General features: G+C 57.0%; 1 protein-coding gene across 4 annotated transcripts; it reads right to left on the bottom strand.

The window, feature by feature from the left end:
- Positions 1-26: 26 nt before the first annotated feature.
- Psd (pleckstrin and Sec7 domain containing) lies at positions 27-14,661 on the bottom strand. 4 transcript variants are annotated; one of them, XM_020171206.2, is made up of 17 exons: positions 14,507-14,659; positions 12,511-13,248; positions 12,137-12,239; positions 11,314-11,668; positions 10,170-10,613; positions 8,847-9,041; positions 8,601-8,681; positions 8,303-8,415; positions 7,676-7,734; positions 7,480-7,569; positions 4,076-4,119; positions 2,348-2,538; positions 2,198-2,268; positions 1,931-2,088; positions 1,628-1,772; positions 1,220-1,363; positions 27-835 (listed from the first exon to the last, which is right to left on the bottom strand). In XM_020171206.2, exons 2-17 carry the CDS (start codon positions 13,162-13,164, stop codon positions 605-607), a joined length of 3,078 nt encoding a protein of 1,025 aa, XP_020026795.2. In that variant the 5' UTR covers positions 13,165-13,248; positions 14,507-14,659; the 3' UTR covers positions 27-604. The 4 variants fall into 4 exon arrangements, 2 of the variants coding, with proteins under 2 accessions (XP_020026795.2, XP_073934534.1); XM_074078433.1 differs by having other exon boundaries at positions 656-810; XR_012449645.1 differs by lacking the exons at positions 27-835; positions 1,220-1,363; positions 2,198-2,268 and having other exon boundaries at positions 1,633-1,772; positions 14,507-14,661.
- Positions 14,662-14,804: the final 143 nt, after the last annotated feature.

The raw sequence follows: 14,804 nt of genomic DNA, 5'->3' as shown, positions 1-14,804 counted from the left end.
TGGAGAGTACAGGAGGAGGCCCAGGCGGCAATTCAGAGCAGTTTTAATGGGAGTGGATGTTGTACAAAGGGCAGGGCCCACTGTGGGAGGGAAAGCAGGCCGTGCCGCCCCAGCCTATGGATGGAGCCTCAACGTGGATGCCCTTCCTCCACCTCTAGAGAGAAGTGAGCCCTTGGGGAGAAGGAGGGAAACCAGCTCAGCCCCAACTCCTGGTCTCTGAGCCAGGTCCCAGGCTGGAGGGGGTTGCTGGTGTCAGGGTGGGGGTGGTCTCAGCAGAAAGCAGAAATGTCATCAGGCCTCCCCGACAAAAAAAAAAGAAAAAAAAAAAAAGCATCAAAAGTTCAAGGGCACCGGCCCCTCCCTCCCCCACCCACCCTGTAGGAAAAGTGCAAAACATTATCACAAAGGGGGTCTCGGAAAGGCCCTTAGCCTAGGCTCCTGAGACCCATGCCCAGCCCTGCCCTGCCCCGGACACCGCGTCCGGCGCGGTCGGGCCCTGGACTGGGAGGCCCTCATTGGTGGCCCAAGACCATCTGGGCTCAGGCAGGGCCATGTCATCATGCAGGTGCCCAGAAGACACCACCCCCATGCTCCCACTTCCCCCTTAGGGCTTCCGCCGGGCACTGCCTGCCCCAGGATGAGGCTCTGAGCCATGACGTGGAGCTCGGGGCTGGCTGGCAGAGTTGGGCTGCAGGGAAGGACTGGAGTGAGGCAGAGGGAGTCCATCTTCCGTGCTCCCAGCCTGGGTCAGGGCTGCCTCTATGGCATCCAGCTCTTCGCTGGCCACCTTCAGCTTGAACCGGAGCAGTGCTGCATAAGTGCCATAGCGGGATTTCTGAGGCAGAGGGCCAGGAACCATGAGAGCCTGCTCTCCTTCCCTGGCCCATCCCACCCCATGGCCTGGCTAGGAGATGGCAGGTTCTGCCAGATGATACCTGGCAGGCTGGTGGCTCTCTCTGGGCTCTCAGGACTACCTATGGTAACAGCTAATCTTTCCTGAACCTTTTTTATCAAAGCTGGAAACACAGAATACTTGGCATGTCACTCTGACCCTGGTGGGTATAAAATGTTAGCTTTGTTCCCCAGAAAACTAAGGCTCAGAGACATGAAGCAACCTGCCCAAGGTCACCCAGCTGGTTGCCCTCTTAAGAGCCATGCCCTTGGTCCCACTCTCCAGTGCCTTGTGAGAGATACCAAGGTGCCAGGGAGGGAGGCTCACCTCAAATTCCAGGTAGGCCTCCTTCTGCCGCTGTTCGTCAGCCTCCTTGCCTCGGGCCTTCTTCCCCAGCTGAGTGGCCCTGTGCTCACGCAACTCGCTTGCCATGGCCTTTAGCTTGGCCTCGTGGGTCCGCACCTGCTCCTCCTAGCAGCCAGGGGAAGCCTGTTCAGTATCATTAGTTTACCTCGTCTTTGTGCAAATTTTAACATGATGCCCCCTTGGATAAGCAAAGCACCATGTTTGGGTTCCCATCTCAGTTGAGTAGGGGCTGGATTTCAGCCTCTGTTTGCTCCTCATGGCCAGTATGGATACAGTGGACAGCTACCTAATATAAGCACAGCCTGGAGTGCCTGGGCCTACCTCACTCTATCCTACTGTCACCAGGTGGACCCAGGGAGCTGGGGCTACCTGGGAGAGGCGGGTGGCAGCGCTGGGCAGCAGGGGGCGGCTGAACTTCTTCTGGGAACTAACAGCAGCTGGAAAGGGGGGCGCAGAGAACATGGCAGCCACCACATTTATACGAGTGATCCAAGACTGCATCTGCTCCAGGCTCCTGGGGAGACAGTACATTTCCTTGGGACCCGGGCCCAAGGTTCCTGTCCAGGTTCTAGGTGTGGCCTGAGAAGGAAGGAGGCAATCCAGGGAGGAGGGGAGGAATAAAGATGGGAGGTGGGGTGCAAGGTCTGGGATGGGCTGGAGGAAGGCACTCACGGAGCCTGGAAAAGGAAGACCCGCCAGTCAGCAGTGCGCAGGTAGAAGACATGTGGTCTCTTGCTGTAGTCACTGGCACGGGTGGCCAGGGCATGGTGGATGCTGATGGCGTTCTTCAGCTCCGCCTCTGAAAGAGCCTTCCCAGGCTGGTACTCCTCCTGCAGGGGTGCCCATCTTGTCCTGCCCTAGTCCTGGCCTGGCCCAGCCCCAGCCACCACTCCCTGCTCCCAAGCCAGCACAGTGCCCACCCCTCAGCCTGGCCCGCACCTTCTGCAGATAGAGAATCATGCCCTTGAGGATCCCGTTGAAGCTCTTCCAGCCCCGCTTGCCCCGAGGAGCTAGGGGAAGGAAGGCATGTCAGGGGCCTGGAGCAGGCCCCTTCCCATCCATCCCCCAGACCCCCACCCAGCCACGTACTCTTCCTGCAGTCAGGGTCTGCGTGCACCTTTCGCACCAGAGCCCCGTGCTTGTAGATGGCGGCCCCAGGCTCGGGAGTCAGGTCCAGGAAAGGGCTGGAGCCGCTGCCACTGCCCCCGCTGACCCTCTTGATGACCTTGGGGTTGGGGTCGGCCAACTCAGACAGAGAGCGCCTCAGCTCCTCCTCGTCTCTGCAGGTGTGATCGCCTCAGAGGGGGCTGGCCATGGAGCCACACCCCCCTCAGCCCTAGTTTCTGCACCCTCCCACCCCGAAAGCCCCTCCAGTGTTTTGGGAGCTGCTGGGGGGGGTCCCCTCAACCTGAAGCTCTGCCACCACAGAGCAAGACTCCTCAAGGCAGCACATCTCCACCCTCAGATTATAGATCTCGGAGTAGGTCCACAACTGGGCCTTCCTCCTCTAGGGTGGAACCTTCCCCATCCTCTCCATTTCTCCCACCCGCCTCCAGCTCTCACACCCTTCTCCAGCAGGACAGACACGTCTGACTCAGTTCTGTCTTTAACCACACCTAACACCAGATTTTGCTCATAGTTTTGTTGCCTAAATGGTGGCAAAAAGAAAAGATGGCTTCCTAAGGCCCACCCCCCACCCCCAAACATTTTAACCTGCAGGCTCTGTCAGATAAAACAGATTCTAAGCCAGCCAGGTGCAGGTGGCTCACATCAATAATCCTAGCTACATGGGAGGCTGAGACCAGGAAGATCACAGTTCAGGCCAATCCAGGCAAATAGTTGACGAGACCCCCATCTCCAAAATAACCAGAGCAAAATGGACTGGAGTTGTAGCTCAAGTGGTAGAGTGCCTGCTTTGCAAATTCAAAGCCCTAAGTTTAAACTCCAGTCCCACCCAAAAAAAAAAATAAAAAAAGAGAGATTCTGTCTTACCATTCCTTTGTTAAAGAACCTGCAGTAGCTCCCTATTGCCTTCCATATGTACTCATTACATCTTAACCAACACTCATATTCTCCATTCCAGCCAGATCTGCCTCCTCATTTTCCCTATTCCACATCACCTTTGCTTCCAAGTATCAGCCTTCTCTTTTCTCTCCCCAAATGCTTCCCCTCCCTTCAAGGCTTGCGTCAGCCCCCAATCCTCGCCTGATCTCCCCCTGCATCCTCATCCTGAGCTCTGCCCCCCTGAGGTCTCTCCTCACAACTCAGAGCACCTAGCCAAACTGAGCAGATAGCATCAAATACAAGTGACTCACTGATGTGCAGGTGAGGGATCTACCCTCAGAGCCCCAAGCCAAAACCGGACTTTCTCACTCAGACTGGACTCTTCCAAGACCTTTGGGTCTGGTTCTACTGGGGGCTGCCAAGAAGGGACAACAACATGGCTCCTTGTCTGTAACATCTGGGCTCCTTAGGACTTGAGTGGGCCTCCTGTGTTACTGGTCAGGGCTACATTTCTAGAAACATCTGCTTTCCCCCTGGACTGCCAGGAACCTCCTCCTATGTCTCAGCATTCCTCCTCCCTGCCCCAACCCAGCTTGTCATAACAATCCAGCCAGAAACAAGACAGACCCCAAGTCCAGGCAGGCATCTCCAAAGAAGGAAGTGAGGCAGCCTCATGCCTCTCAGAGCCTCTCACCCACCTTCACTTGCACCCACAGCCCGACTGTCAGGGCCCAGCCCAGCTCTCTTGGCCTCCCCAGGCAGCCCCTTCCTCATACCCCATCCCTAACCCCACCTCACGGCCCCAGGACTCACATGGCCCACTGCAACTTTTCATTCTTGATGGAGCTGTACAAGGCCTGGGGAGGAACAAATCATGGGGTTGTGGGTCAATCCTGGGGGGAGGCACAGTCAGTACCCCAACATCAGAGCTCAGAGCCCTCCCTCCCAATTTAGAAGAAGAGACAGAGGGGGCAGCAGGGCATAATGACCACAAACACAGTCTCTGGAATGCAGAGTACCAGGACCCAGGCCCAGCTCCACCACTGCTGCCACCATAGCTGCATGACTTTGGGCAGATAGCCATGAAGAGGAACAAACATAGCAACACCGCAAGCGGTTAGCCGGGGGAACCCTGGCACACAGCTGATGCATAGTAACTGGTAGCTGCTATTATTATCCTTGTTATTAAGGGGCTCTCCTGTTCAGAGCCTGATGAGAGAAGCACAGCCCTGAAGGAAATGGGAAAAGGCAGCCCAAGAAACCATCCTTCCCCCAGCCATGTGGCCTGTTTCCACAGGACAAACCCACACGTGGCACATGGGGAAACCGAGGCTCTATGATGGGGGAACTCACCCTCAGCTCTTTCCTTGGCTAACAGAACATACTCATGGATCCCAACCCCAGGACAAGGTGAAGCCTTCTTCCAATCCAGTCTGTACCACTCTTGTGCACTTGCACACTTCATGTTGCTGGGGAGTGAAAGCTAGTCCCAAGCCATAGTTGAAGCTTCTAATCCCTGCCTACCCCAAACCTTGAGCTCCTGACCCAGTCATTTCCCTTCTACAGAAACATTCAGGGGCTTGGGGTAATCAGAGGAGGGAATGGCCTCCAGGAGTGGTGAAAAGGACCCTCTCTTCCTGGGGGTTGCCTGGAATATGGGTCCATGGCAGCAATTCCAACTGTGGGGGCGCTTCCTCCATCCTGTCTGTGAGTGGGTGTGTCCCCAGCATGTGCGTGTTTTGCTGTGTAGCGTATGATGCTGCCTGCGTGTGAGCTTGGTGAAGTGGTGACGTCGGTGCCTTCCCCATGCTGGAACACAAGGCCCCTCCCTTACTCCTCCAACACACGACAGGCTCTAACCCTCACTGCCCACATCCATGCCCAGCCAAAAAGGCTAGCCAGGCGTCTTATGCCCACACACCCTGCCTGGAGGTGGGTGACCCCCACATCCTCCACCCCCAAAGCACCGCACATTCCGGGATAATCAACACGCAGCATGTTCCCCCACACCTGGCCCAAACTCAGTACTCATCAGACCCTGAACCCTCAACTCCCTAACTCTCTGGCCAGGACGCTGAAGTAGCCAACAAGATCCAACCTGCAACCCTGGTCTCCAGCCTTCCAGTTCGGCCCCTACCCTACAAGACCTCCTTTGCCCAACAGCCACATCTTCCTGCCTTCGAAGGTCCTGTGAACCCCATCAACAAGCACCACATCCGGCTCCCACCTAAAAACCCCTCTTCACTCCTGTGTACTCAGTGGGTGATGATGCCCACCTCTGGCTGCTCAGGAGCTCTGTCAAAGTTGCCCCTCCCCCTCCCCAATTCGTCCCAACAAAGCCCTCCTCGGCTCGGGCCACCCTTGGCGCCTCCCTCAAGCCGCCCCCTCGGTTGCCCCCAGCCTGGCGTGGGCCGCGGCCCCCACGCCCTCACCGCCTTTTTCTTCTTGCGGCTCTGCAGGCGGCTGACCACCAGGTCGGTGTAGAGCACCGGCTTGAGACTGCGGGAGCGCTGCGGCCATCCGTAGCACAGGGTCTCCGCGCCGCGGTGGGTGCGCCCGTAGCGCACGGAGCACAGCGAGCGCGAGCGCAGCCGCCCGGCGCTGCTGTGGATGCTGTTAACGCCGATCATACTGGCCCGGCCGGCGCGCCGCGGCCCCCGGCCATGCCCCCGCCCGCCCTCGGCCCCCGGACCTCCCGGACGGCCGGCGGACGGCTCCCCCGACAGCCGGCTCGAGCGCCCGGCCCGAGCCCGGCGGCTCCACCGACGCACGGAGCGCGGCGGCGGCGGCGGCGCTGTCGGCTCCACAGCTTGGCTAGGAAGAGGGGGCGCCGACGGGGAGGGAGGGCGAGAACTGGGGGCGGGGACCGCGCAAAATGGAGGCGCCCGAGCGTCAGGGGGCCCTCGGCGCCGCCGCTAGGAGGGGCCGGGAGGCCAGCGGGGGCGCATGCGTGGGGGCTGCAGGGGGAGACGCTGGCCTGCGCGTCGCGAGCGCGGAGCCGGCGCGGCGAAGGCGGGCTGCCGGGAGGGTCTGGAGCTCCTCCGCATTGCGAGGTAGTGAGTGGATAGGTAGACCTCCACCTTTTCCACTGAGGCTGGCGGGGCAGGCATGGAAACAACTGTGGAACAGCCCTGGCTTCGTTCAACCCACCCGCAGATACCCCAACGCCCATGTATGCGTCCCAACTCGCGGTTACACACCCCAGTTCAGACACATACCCAACTAGGTAGAAGCACCAATTCACAGACACGACAAATTCACATGTACACCTCCAAATTTACCATCTTGAACTTAGTAACATATACCCCCTACTCAGGCAGGTTTCACAAATCAGACACAATTTACACCTCAACACACACAAACATCCCAAATCATACAGACCACTTCATTCACAGACATGCTACCATACACACACAACTGAAGCATACACCCCAACTCATTGACACCTCAACTCACAATGGATGCCCCCACTCAAATACATCCCAAAACTTGGAAGCTCAACACATCCCAAGATCAGAAACACCGTAGGACATGTCCTGTGCAATCACACGTATGTAGTAGCCCAGACAGTCCTCTGTCCCATCCTATGGATTTCCTCGAGTCCAGGCCTCCCAGGAGTGAACCCATGAGATATGGACTCTCCCTTCTCCCACCACACGTCGTTTTGAGTTTCTGATTGCTCAAGTGCTGGCACCTAGGCACAAGGCCATCTCCCGAGGGAGCCACAAGCATAGTGTCTAGCCGGTTTTGCACCCTTGCTGCGATACCTTGGAAAAGCCTTTGCTCCTCTCCCACCCAACCACTCTACCTCCCGTTCCCTCCAGGGTCTTTGAGGCTGTACAGGCTGGGATGGGAGCCGTGTGTCTGTGTCCCCCCTCCCGGCTTCAGTGCATACTGGAGAAGAGGAACTGATGAAAGCATATGCAGAGTGCACGGCTGCCTGCTCACGTGTTTTCCAGAGCCGGCTCCCCACCCCCGCCGAGCTCGCGGCTGCGATTGCACACGTGTGCGCATGTTCCAGGAGAGCCTGCGTGTGGGGGCTGGGCGAGGGGGCGGTTCCCAGGCTGAGTCACGCGAGTCCAGGCTCCTGCGGCAGTAGCCAGACTGAAGAGTCCCAGCGGTCCCATCCCTCTGACTCCACCACGGACCGCGGGGGATGTGGGGGGGGTCCTCAGTCTTACCCCCTCCAGAGACTCCTACCATACCCCGCCCCCCACCTTGAGCAGCTCCTTGGGGAAGTCGCCGCCGTCGTTGAGGCCCTCCAGGTTTCCGATGAAGTCCCCGCAGGTCATGCGTTTCCCAATGTTCTGAGAGAGAAACAGAGGCTTGTGAGCTTAAGAAACACTCCCTTGAAGACTCGGGACAGGGACCTGTTTTCGGGCTTCCACCTGCCTCATACACACACATACTCACGTGACCATGGAGATCTGTGTTGAGTAGCATGAGGGCGCAGGTCAGCGTGTGGGCGCCGTCTAGGGAAGAAGTTATGTCAGTTCCAGCCACCTCCTAGGGCCTCTTCCCACAGCTATCCTCCCCAGCCACCCAGGTCATCACCCCCTTCTTCTCAGGACCGCCCTTTGGCCCACAACCACACCTTCTTGAGATCTGAACTCCCTTAGTGATCCCTCCCAATCACTCCTCTTTCAGCAGATCCTCAGCAAGGACCTCCCTGTCTTCCCTTTCCTGAATCCCTGAGGTACAGAGAGCTACTCCCTGCTTGTTCTCAACACACATGCCTGTACACACTAAACACACATATACAGACCAGGACAAGTCCCATTGAAACCAAGCACTGTCCTGTACATGTTATGTGAACAACTACATCCAAACACACCTGCCACCTGCCTCTTCACAACACCCTTGACCCTGCTACAGGTGTAGCTCCACATAGATACAGCCACGTCAGCACTGTGTGCACATGCATGTTCACATGCCTACAAATGTACATTCATTTCCTCCTGCATATACACATGCTTCATGCACACAGGCAGTGCCCAACCCATCTGCCTACAGGGACATCCCTGCTCCCATCCTCCTCACCTTCTGAGGACAGAGCTTCAGGATTGCACTGGAAATATCTCTGGGAGAAATGGGCCAGCACGCGCTCCCGTTCCTGGGTCTCACCCATTAAGGCCAGTTCCTTCAGAAACACCCTGGGGAGGGGGAAGATGGAGAGTGTCACTCCCACCCAGGCAGTCCCAGCCCTTGGTCATGCCCAGCCAGCTATGGAAGGGTGATATCAAGACAACTGAATGGAGGCACAGGGGCTATAGGAAGCTGGAACCCAGCACACCAAGCCTGGAGACTGCAGACTGTCCTCAAAGGGCTCAACACCCACCTGAGAGCCTGGTCCAGAGTCATGCCAGTGAAGACAAAGAACTTGAGGTACTCGCCAGCCACTAGTTTGCTGAAGTCATTGCTGTGGGAGGGTAGAAAGACAGGTGGGGTCTCAAGGGAAAGTGTCAAGGGGCCAGCTGGGAGCTACCTAGAGACCTAGGGAGCATTAGATGGAGAGGATGTGGAAGTGCTGTCCCCAGGATGCTTTCCCTTGCCCCCATCCTCAGTCCCAGTCCAGTGGCTTTACTTCTTGCCCAGGTGCCGGGCCACATCAGCCTTCCTGAAGCCGTCCAGTCGGTACAGCCTCTTGGCTAGACGCTGTGCAGCCTCCAGATCAGCTTTCTGCCCATTGGACAAGGTATCTGTGCTTCCCAGGGCCAGCCGCTCTGTGCTGTCCAGCTCTGAGTCTGAGTCAGACACCAGCTGGCTCAGAGGTGGTTCACTGCCAGGGTAGAACACAGGTTTGGAGTTGAGGCAGAGCCCTCTGGAGTCCTCCAGACTCTTCCTCTGCCTCCAGACCCAGAAGACAAAGAAGGGGAGAGGGACATAGAAAAGGCATTTCCCTTTGTCCAGGGAAGACTGGATAGATTTCTCTCCATCAGCCTTCTCCATTATTACCATCTTTCTGTGGAAGTCCTGCCTCAAATCTAATTCACATCCATCTTGTTGCTGTGGGAGGTCTGGCTGCTTCCCTAAAGCTCCCAGGAGCCAAAATTTGCTATTAGACATTGATTTCCCTATATTCACACTGGCCCTTTCCAGAACATAGTCCTCTGACTCTGAGAATATGGGCACAGGTGAGATAGACAGGCTTCATGAAGGGAGAGTGAAGGGTTAGGCAAAGATTTGAGGGCAGTAGGGACACCCTCCTCTCAAGTCTTTCCTCCTCCCACCTTTAAGAGAGAGGAGCTTTTCCTTGGTGACTCCCTTCTGCCCACAAAGAAATGGGCTCTGGGGTTAAGGTGTTTGGGGGTCAGGGTGCACCCCTTCATTCTCTTTCTCTTCCTCCCTTCTCTTCCCACCCCAGCTGCTCTACTCGCAAAGCCACCTGTCACCCCAGAGACAGAGGCCGGAAACTCCTGGTTGCTAGGCAACCCTGTCTCCCTGGCCACCCCCCTCCTGTTGCCATGGCTTCCATGACTGAGAGGGTAGCCGGCAGAGGGGGGAGCAGAAAGGTTAGGCTCTGAAAGGACTTAACTGGAGCAGTGTGAGAGACTCCTGATTTGGAGGGGGGGCAGTGATGATAAGGGCCCTGGCTGCTGCTTTGGCAAAGCCTCCAGGCTGGGTGGGGATGAGAAACTCCACCTTTCTCTCCTCAGGAGAGAAAGAGGATGTTCTCTGGGGATTCTTCAATCCTGAATCATAGTTTCTCCAATCACTGGGTCTGAGCCCAGGGGGTAACTGCAAGGGGCCAATGGAAATAGTCCTCCAAATGGGAAAATAGACATCTGCTAACCACCCCACTCGGGTCAGGAATATAAACTACTTCCTCATACTGGGGATCTGTCCCTTAATCAACTAGTCCTAGGGATCTTAGGGCTAGGGCTGAGGGGCCAAAGAAATTACTCACCTGCCAAAGGGTGCTGTCCCCAGCCCAAGGCTGTCCTCTGAGTGGCAAGGACTAGAGGGCTCCCTCCCTAGGGCCAGGTTGGCTCTGGTCTCTGCCTCCTCCTCCTCCTCCCCTCTCTGTGTCCAAGGACCATCAGCAGCAGAGCTGGTACCAGAATCCAGTTCAAGAGGGACAAGTGGGGCAGCAGCAGGTGGGTCAGGCCTGGGGGCTGGAGGTTGGGGAGGCAGCTCAAAGGTGAAAAAAGGGCTTTGGGTTGGGCCAGGTGAGGCCAGGGCCTCCAGGGAAGCGAGGCTGGTGTAGGAGGTGCCTTTGGCCCGATGTGACTCTAGGATGGCTTCAAACACACAACTGAAAGAGTCAGGCCCATCAGCAGAGGGGCTGGTCCCAGGCAGAAAGGGCACAGGAGACTTGAGAGGCCTGGAGAGAGGCATCTGGCTCCCTGGACTGCAAGAGGCAGGGAGAATGTCTGATCAGGGTCAAGTCTTGGGCAGAATTTCATTGAACTCTTCTTGCTGACTCTGGGAAGGGGGTCACCACCCCCTTTTTATAAGGCCAAATCCTAAGAAAAGGAGCCACTGGATGCAGGGCCCAAGAAATTCAGTGTCTCTGTAGCATCCCAGTCTTACCGTCACCAGCACCCAATCCCCCTCCCTCTCTCACTGCTAATCTCCCTTTCTCCTCCTTTCCCCTGATCCTCTTCCCTCCTGCCATCCCATTTCTATTTCTGGCAACATCTTAGGAGAAGATGAGGCTCCAAGCTGCAGTGGGGTGTGAGACAGAAAGGAAAGCCCCCACACTCCCCACTCCTGCCAGGACCCAGGATCTGACTGATGCTCCTGTGTCCCTGGGCTGGATTCTGTACTCTGGCCTCTCACTCTGACTCCTGTTCTTCTACAGCCCTGACTCTGTCTATTTGGCCCTGACCTTCCTGGGATCTTGTTAATGCCTCATATTCCCAGTGCTCTGCCAGACTTCAAGCCTCTGTCTGGAACCTTCTACTCTCCACACTGCCCTGTCACCATAACCAGTGAAGTCCTGACCCCCTGACCCTGCCCTCATCTCTATCCCAGTTTCTTTGACCCCAGTTCTGCTGCTGGGTCAGTGGGAAGGAGAAGCCACTTTCCTCTCCCAGCCCTCCACTTACCGGGCCCCCTCTGAGGCCTCAAACACCTCGTCATCCACATCCTCTTCCCCTCCTGCCTCATCCTCATTGCCACTGACCAGGCTGGAATGTGGGCCAGAGCATGGGCCAGGACGTGGGGCAGGTGGGCGGGCAGTGCCAGGAGGGCCCTCAGAGCTAGGCTGACTCTCGATGGCCGAGTCAGCCTCCTCCCGCTCAGCCAGCACCTCATCGATGTCAGTCTCGCGGTAGCACCTCAGGGGCACTGTGTCCAGGTCGGTCTCAGAGTACTTGGCTGCTCGCCACACAGCCACCCCAGAGCCCTGCCCAGAGCCTACCCCACGTGGAGATGGGGGGGCCTGCTCTGGGGGCTTAGCACCTGTAGTATATGCATAGGCATCCAGGTCAGGAAGTTATCCATGTTGGCCCCCTGTCCTGATCCTGCTCAGAACTCATATTGGCAGGAAGTTCTCTCACTGTCTAGCCACCATTCTTCCTGCCACAACCTTCACTTGATCCTGATGCCAACGGAACTCATTTCAAACCCAACTTTTTGTCAGTTTTGAGAAGCCTGAAAAAGACCAGCTTCTCTTCTACTACAAGGAGTGACCCCTAATATCCTGCCATGCCCTCCCTCCACCAACCAACTTCCTCCAGGTGTCCAGCTCAGTCCCTATCCAGTCCCCAGCATGACACAGATGGGAAGATTGAGGGCTGGAGGGTCTTTGGCTGACTTAGGAGCCAGGAAAGGATAGGGGAAATTTAGAAGGAAGCCTCCCTACCATTCCTCAGTTGCTGTGGGGAAAGCCCTGCCCTCTTCCCCTGGCCTCAGTCCCCCAAGTCTTACCTGAGCTGGGGGGGTCCAAGGAGCCATAGAAGAATTCCCATTTGGCTCGAGCAATTCTCTGGGCATGAGAGGAGACTTCCCGTGGGGAGGACCAGGTGTCCCCCTGAGCCAAGGAGGGAGAGAGAGGCACAGGCACCCGAAATAAAGCCAGATACACAAGGACATAAGAATATGGGAAAGAAACAGAAATAAAAACACACAAGAGCAGAGATGGAGGTGCAGAGACACAGGGACAAACATGAAGGGTAAGAAAGAGATTTAGGACATCAAAGGTTTCGGAGTGGACAGGAGAGAAGCCTAAGTCTGACGGGGAGCTAAGCCTTGTCCCTTCATTAGGGCACAGGGCTCCAAGGAACCCAACTCAGGCTGCATACCTGGTTCAGGAATCCAGTGTCAGCAGGTCCTCGGAATAGTGTGGCCAGGTGCTCAGGGGGACCCCCCAGCCCATTGGGTAGAGAGGAGTAAAGGCCATCTGCCCCCACCTGGGGTGGGACTGGTGGCCCTCGTAAGGGTTCCCGGCTACCAGAAAGGGCAGAGCCTCCTCCAGCTGGGAGTGGGTCTGATGTGGATGCCTCTAGCCGCAACTTCCGGTTGGAGCTGGGCCCAAAGCCTGGGGTAGGCCTGGGAGGAGAAACCCCACCCAGGTCCCAGCTCCGACTCAAACCTCCAGGAGCAGGTAGCCCATTCAGTGGCCTCACACTGGCCTTCTCCACAAAGCGGAAGATGACCACAGAGCTCCGGGCCCCTGGTGGGGGCTGCTCAGTGGGTGAAGAGGGTGCCCATGGTGAGGGAGTAACACGGGGTGAAGGGGGGCCACGCAGAGGTGTACAGGGTGCGGTCACACGTCCCAGTTCCCGGCCTCGAGAACCTGGACCTGCCACTCGTCGAAGCAGAGAGCCTGTGCTGCCATACATGCTGGCTGGGGGACTTTGGGGCACTGGGCCTTCTGGGAGCCAGCGGCGAGGACATCGTGGTGGGGAGATGGCACAGTCACCTTCCGAGCAGAAGCGCATGGCACCCTGGGCCATGCTGGGGCTGGGGGGTCAGGCTGGGGGGGCAGGGATGGCGAGGCCAGGTGGGGAGTGAGAGGGCTGCATGCTCTTCAGACAGGCCTGAAAGAGAGGAAGGGGAGCAGGGGGTAAAGTGCCAGAGAGTTGGATGGGCAGAACAGCAGAGATGGAGGGGAAAGCTGGATGGAGCCCCTGAGCTCTAAGGACCTGGCCCTGGCTGGGAATATGCCATCACTGATCCTACCCATGGGGGCTGCTTCCATGGAGGCCTGAGGAGAAAGGGATTGTCCACCCTAGTGGACCCCTGGCTCCTCTCCTTCTATCTGGGGATCCTGAGCATCGTCCTAGGAGGAGAGAGGGAGCTAGTTCAGAAGTTCAGTGAGCTGAGTCCCTGTGGCAATTTGGAGCTACTTCTGGTGTGGGAGAGGCTGGTACCCCACCCTCTGAATCAAGAGTGTTAGCCAACCATCATTATCATACAGCCCTGGATCCTCTATAGTCCCTTTATGGGGCCCTCTTGCTCAGGGAGGGGAAACTCAGGCCTCTTGGAAGGAGAGGGAGGAAGAACAGGGGTTATATAGGGACAATGAAGGGCTGAGAGGCACTGGGTAGAGGTGAGGAGAGATGCCTGAACAGAGGCCTCTACCCCCAATACACACCAATACACAGATGCTGAATGGGAAAGAGACATTCTTTCTCCACACAGGTACAGATGCACACACACAAACACAGACACACATGCACTCATACACATTTATAAGGACAACTATATCAGTACACAGTTGAACACATTCATAGGTAACACCCTCCAGTACACACAGACACAGATACACACACATACTGCTCAAAGACACACCCTCATACACTCTCACAGTCATAACAAATATGTGTGTAATGCAAAGGCACATGCTTGCTTTACACACACACACACACACACACACACACACACACCCCATCACCCAAGCAGTAACATACAAAGAGGTACCCAAATATATACGCAGACTCTCATCTTCCAATGCACACAGAGACAGGTGTATCAGACACAGAGGCTACTGGTCACAATCACATACAAATACAGATGCACATTTACACACACTCAAGCAGGGACATACACCCTCCCCTCCCCCCAACCCACCACCAGGTCTGGGAGAGTGGGTTAATTAAGACTGCACCACAGCCCTCTCCTCTCCTCCTCTCCGCAGGGGTACAACAGATCTCCTCCAGCCCTGGAGGGTAATGAGGCCTCTGGTGGCAATGCGGGGTGGAGCCAGAGATGAGGAGCAGTAACCCTGCCAGGCAGCTTCTTGCAGTTTAACAGGGGCCCTGCTCATTACCTGTGCAGAATCACCTCAGTACTCACCGCTGCTCTTCCGGAGCTGCAACGGAGGAGAGGCAAAGTGGCTGGGCCCTGCTCAGCTGTGAAGGCAGCGCGGCTCCAGCTTGCTCCAGGCCCGCCCGCCTCTCAGTCCCTCCTCCAACAACCCCCCCCCCCCGCCGCCCGCCACGCTCAGGCAACGCTAATCCCCCACCTCCCTCCTCTTTCAGAGCCCTGAGTCCCAGGGCTTGCCAACCCCCTCTTCTCTAGGTCCCGGCTGGGTTCTCCCGCCAATCTAGTACCCGCCCAGACAAGGGGGAGCACATAAGGAACCCCTGGTTCT

This window comes from Castor canadensis, chromosome 7 (assembly GCF_047511655.1).
Source record: "Castor canadensis chromosome 7, mCasCan1.hap1v2, whole genome shotgun sequence".
NCBI lineage: Eukaryota > Metazoa > Chordata > Mammalia > Rodentia > Castoridae > Castor > Castor canadensis.
The sequence above is the reverse complement of the archived record's forward strand: the minus strand, read 5'-3'. Positions and strand labels throughout refer to the sequence as shown.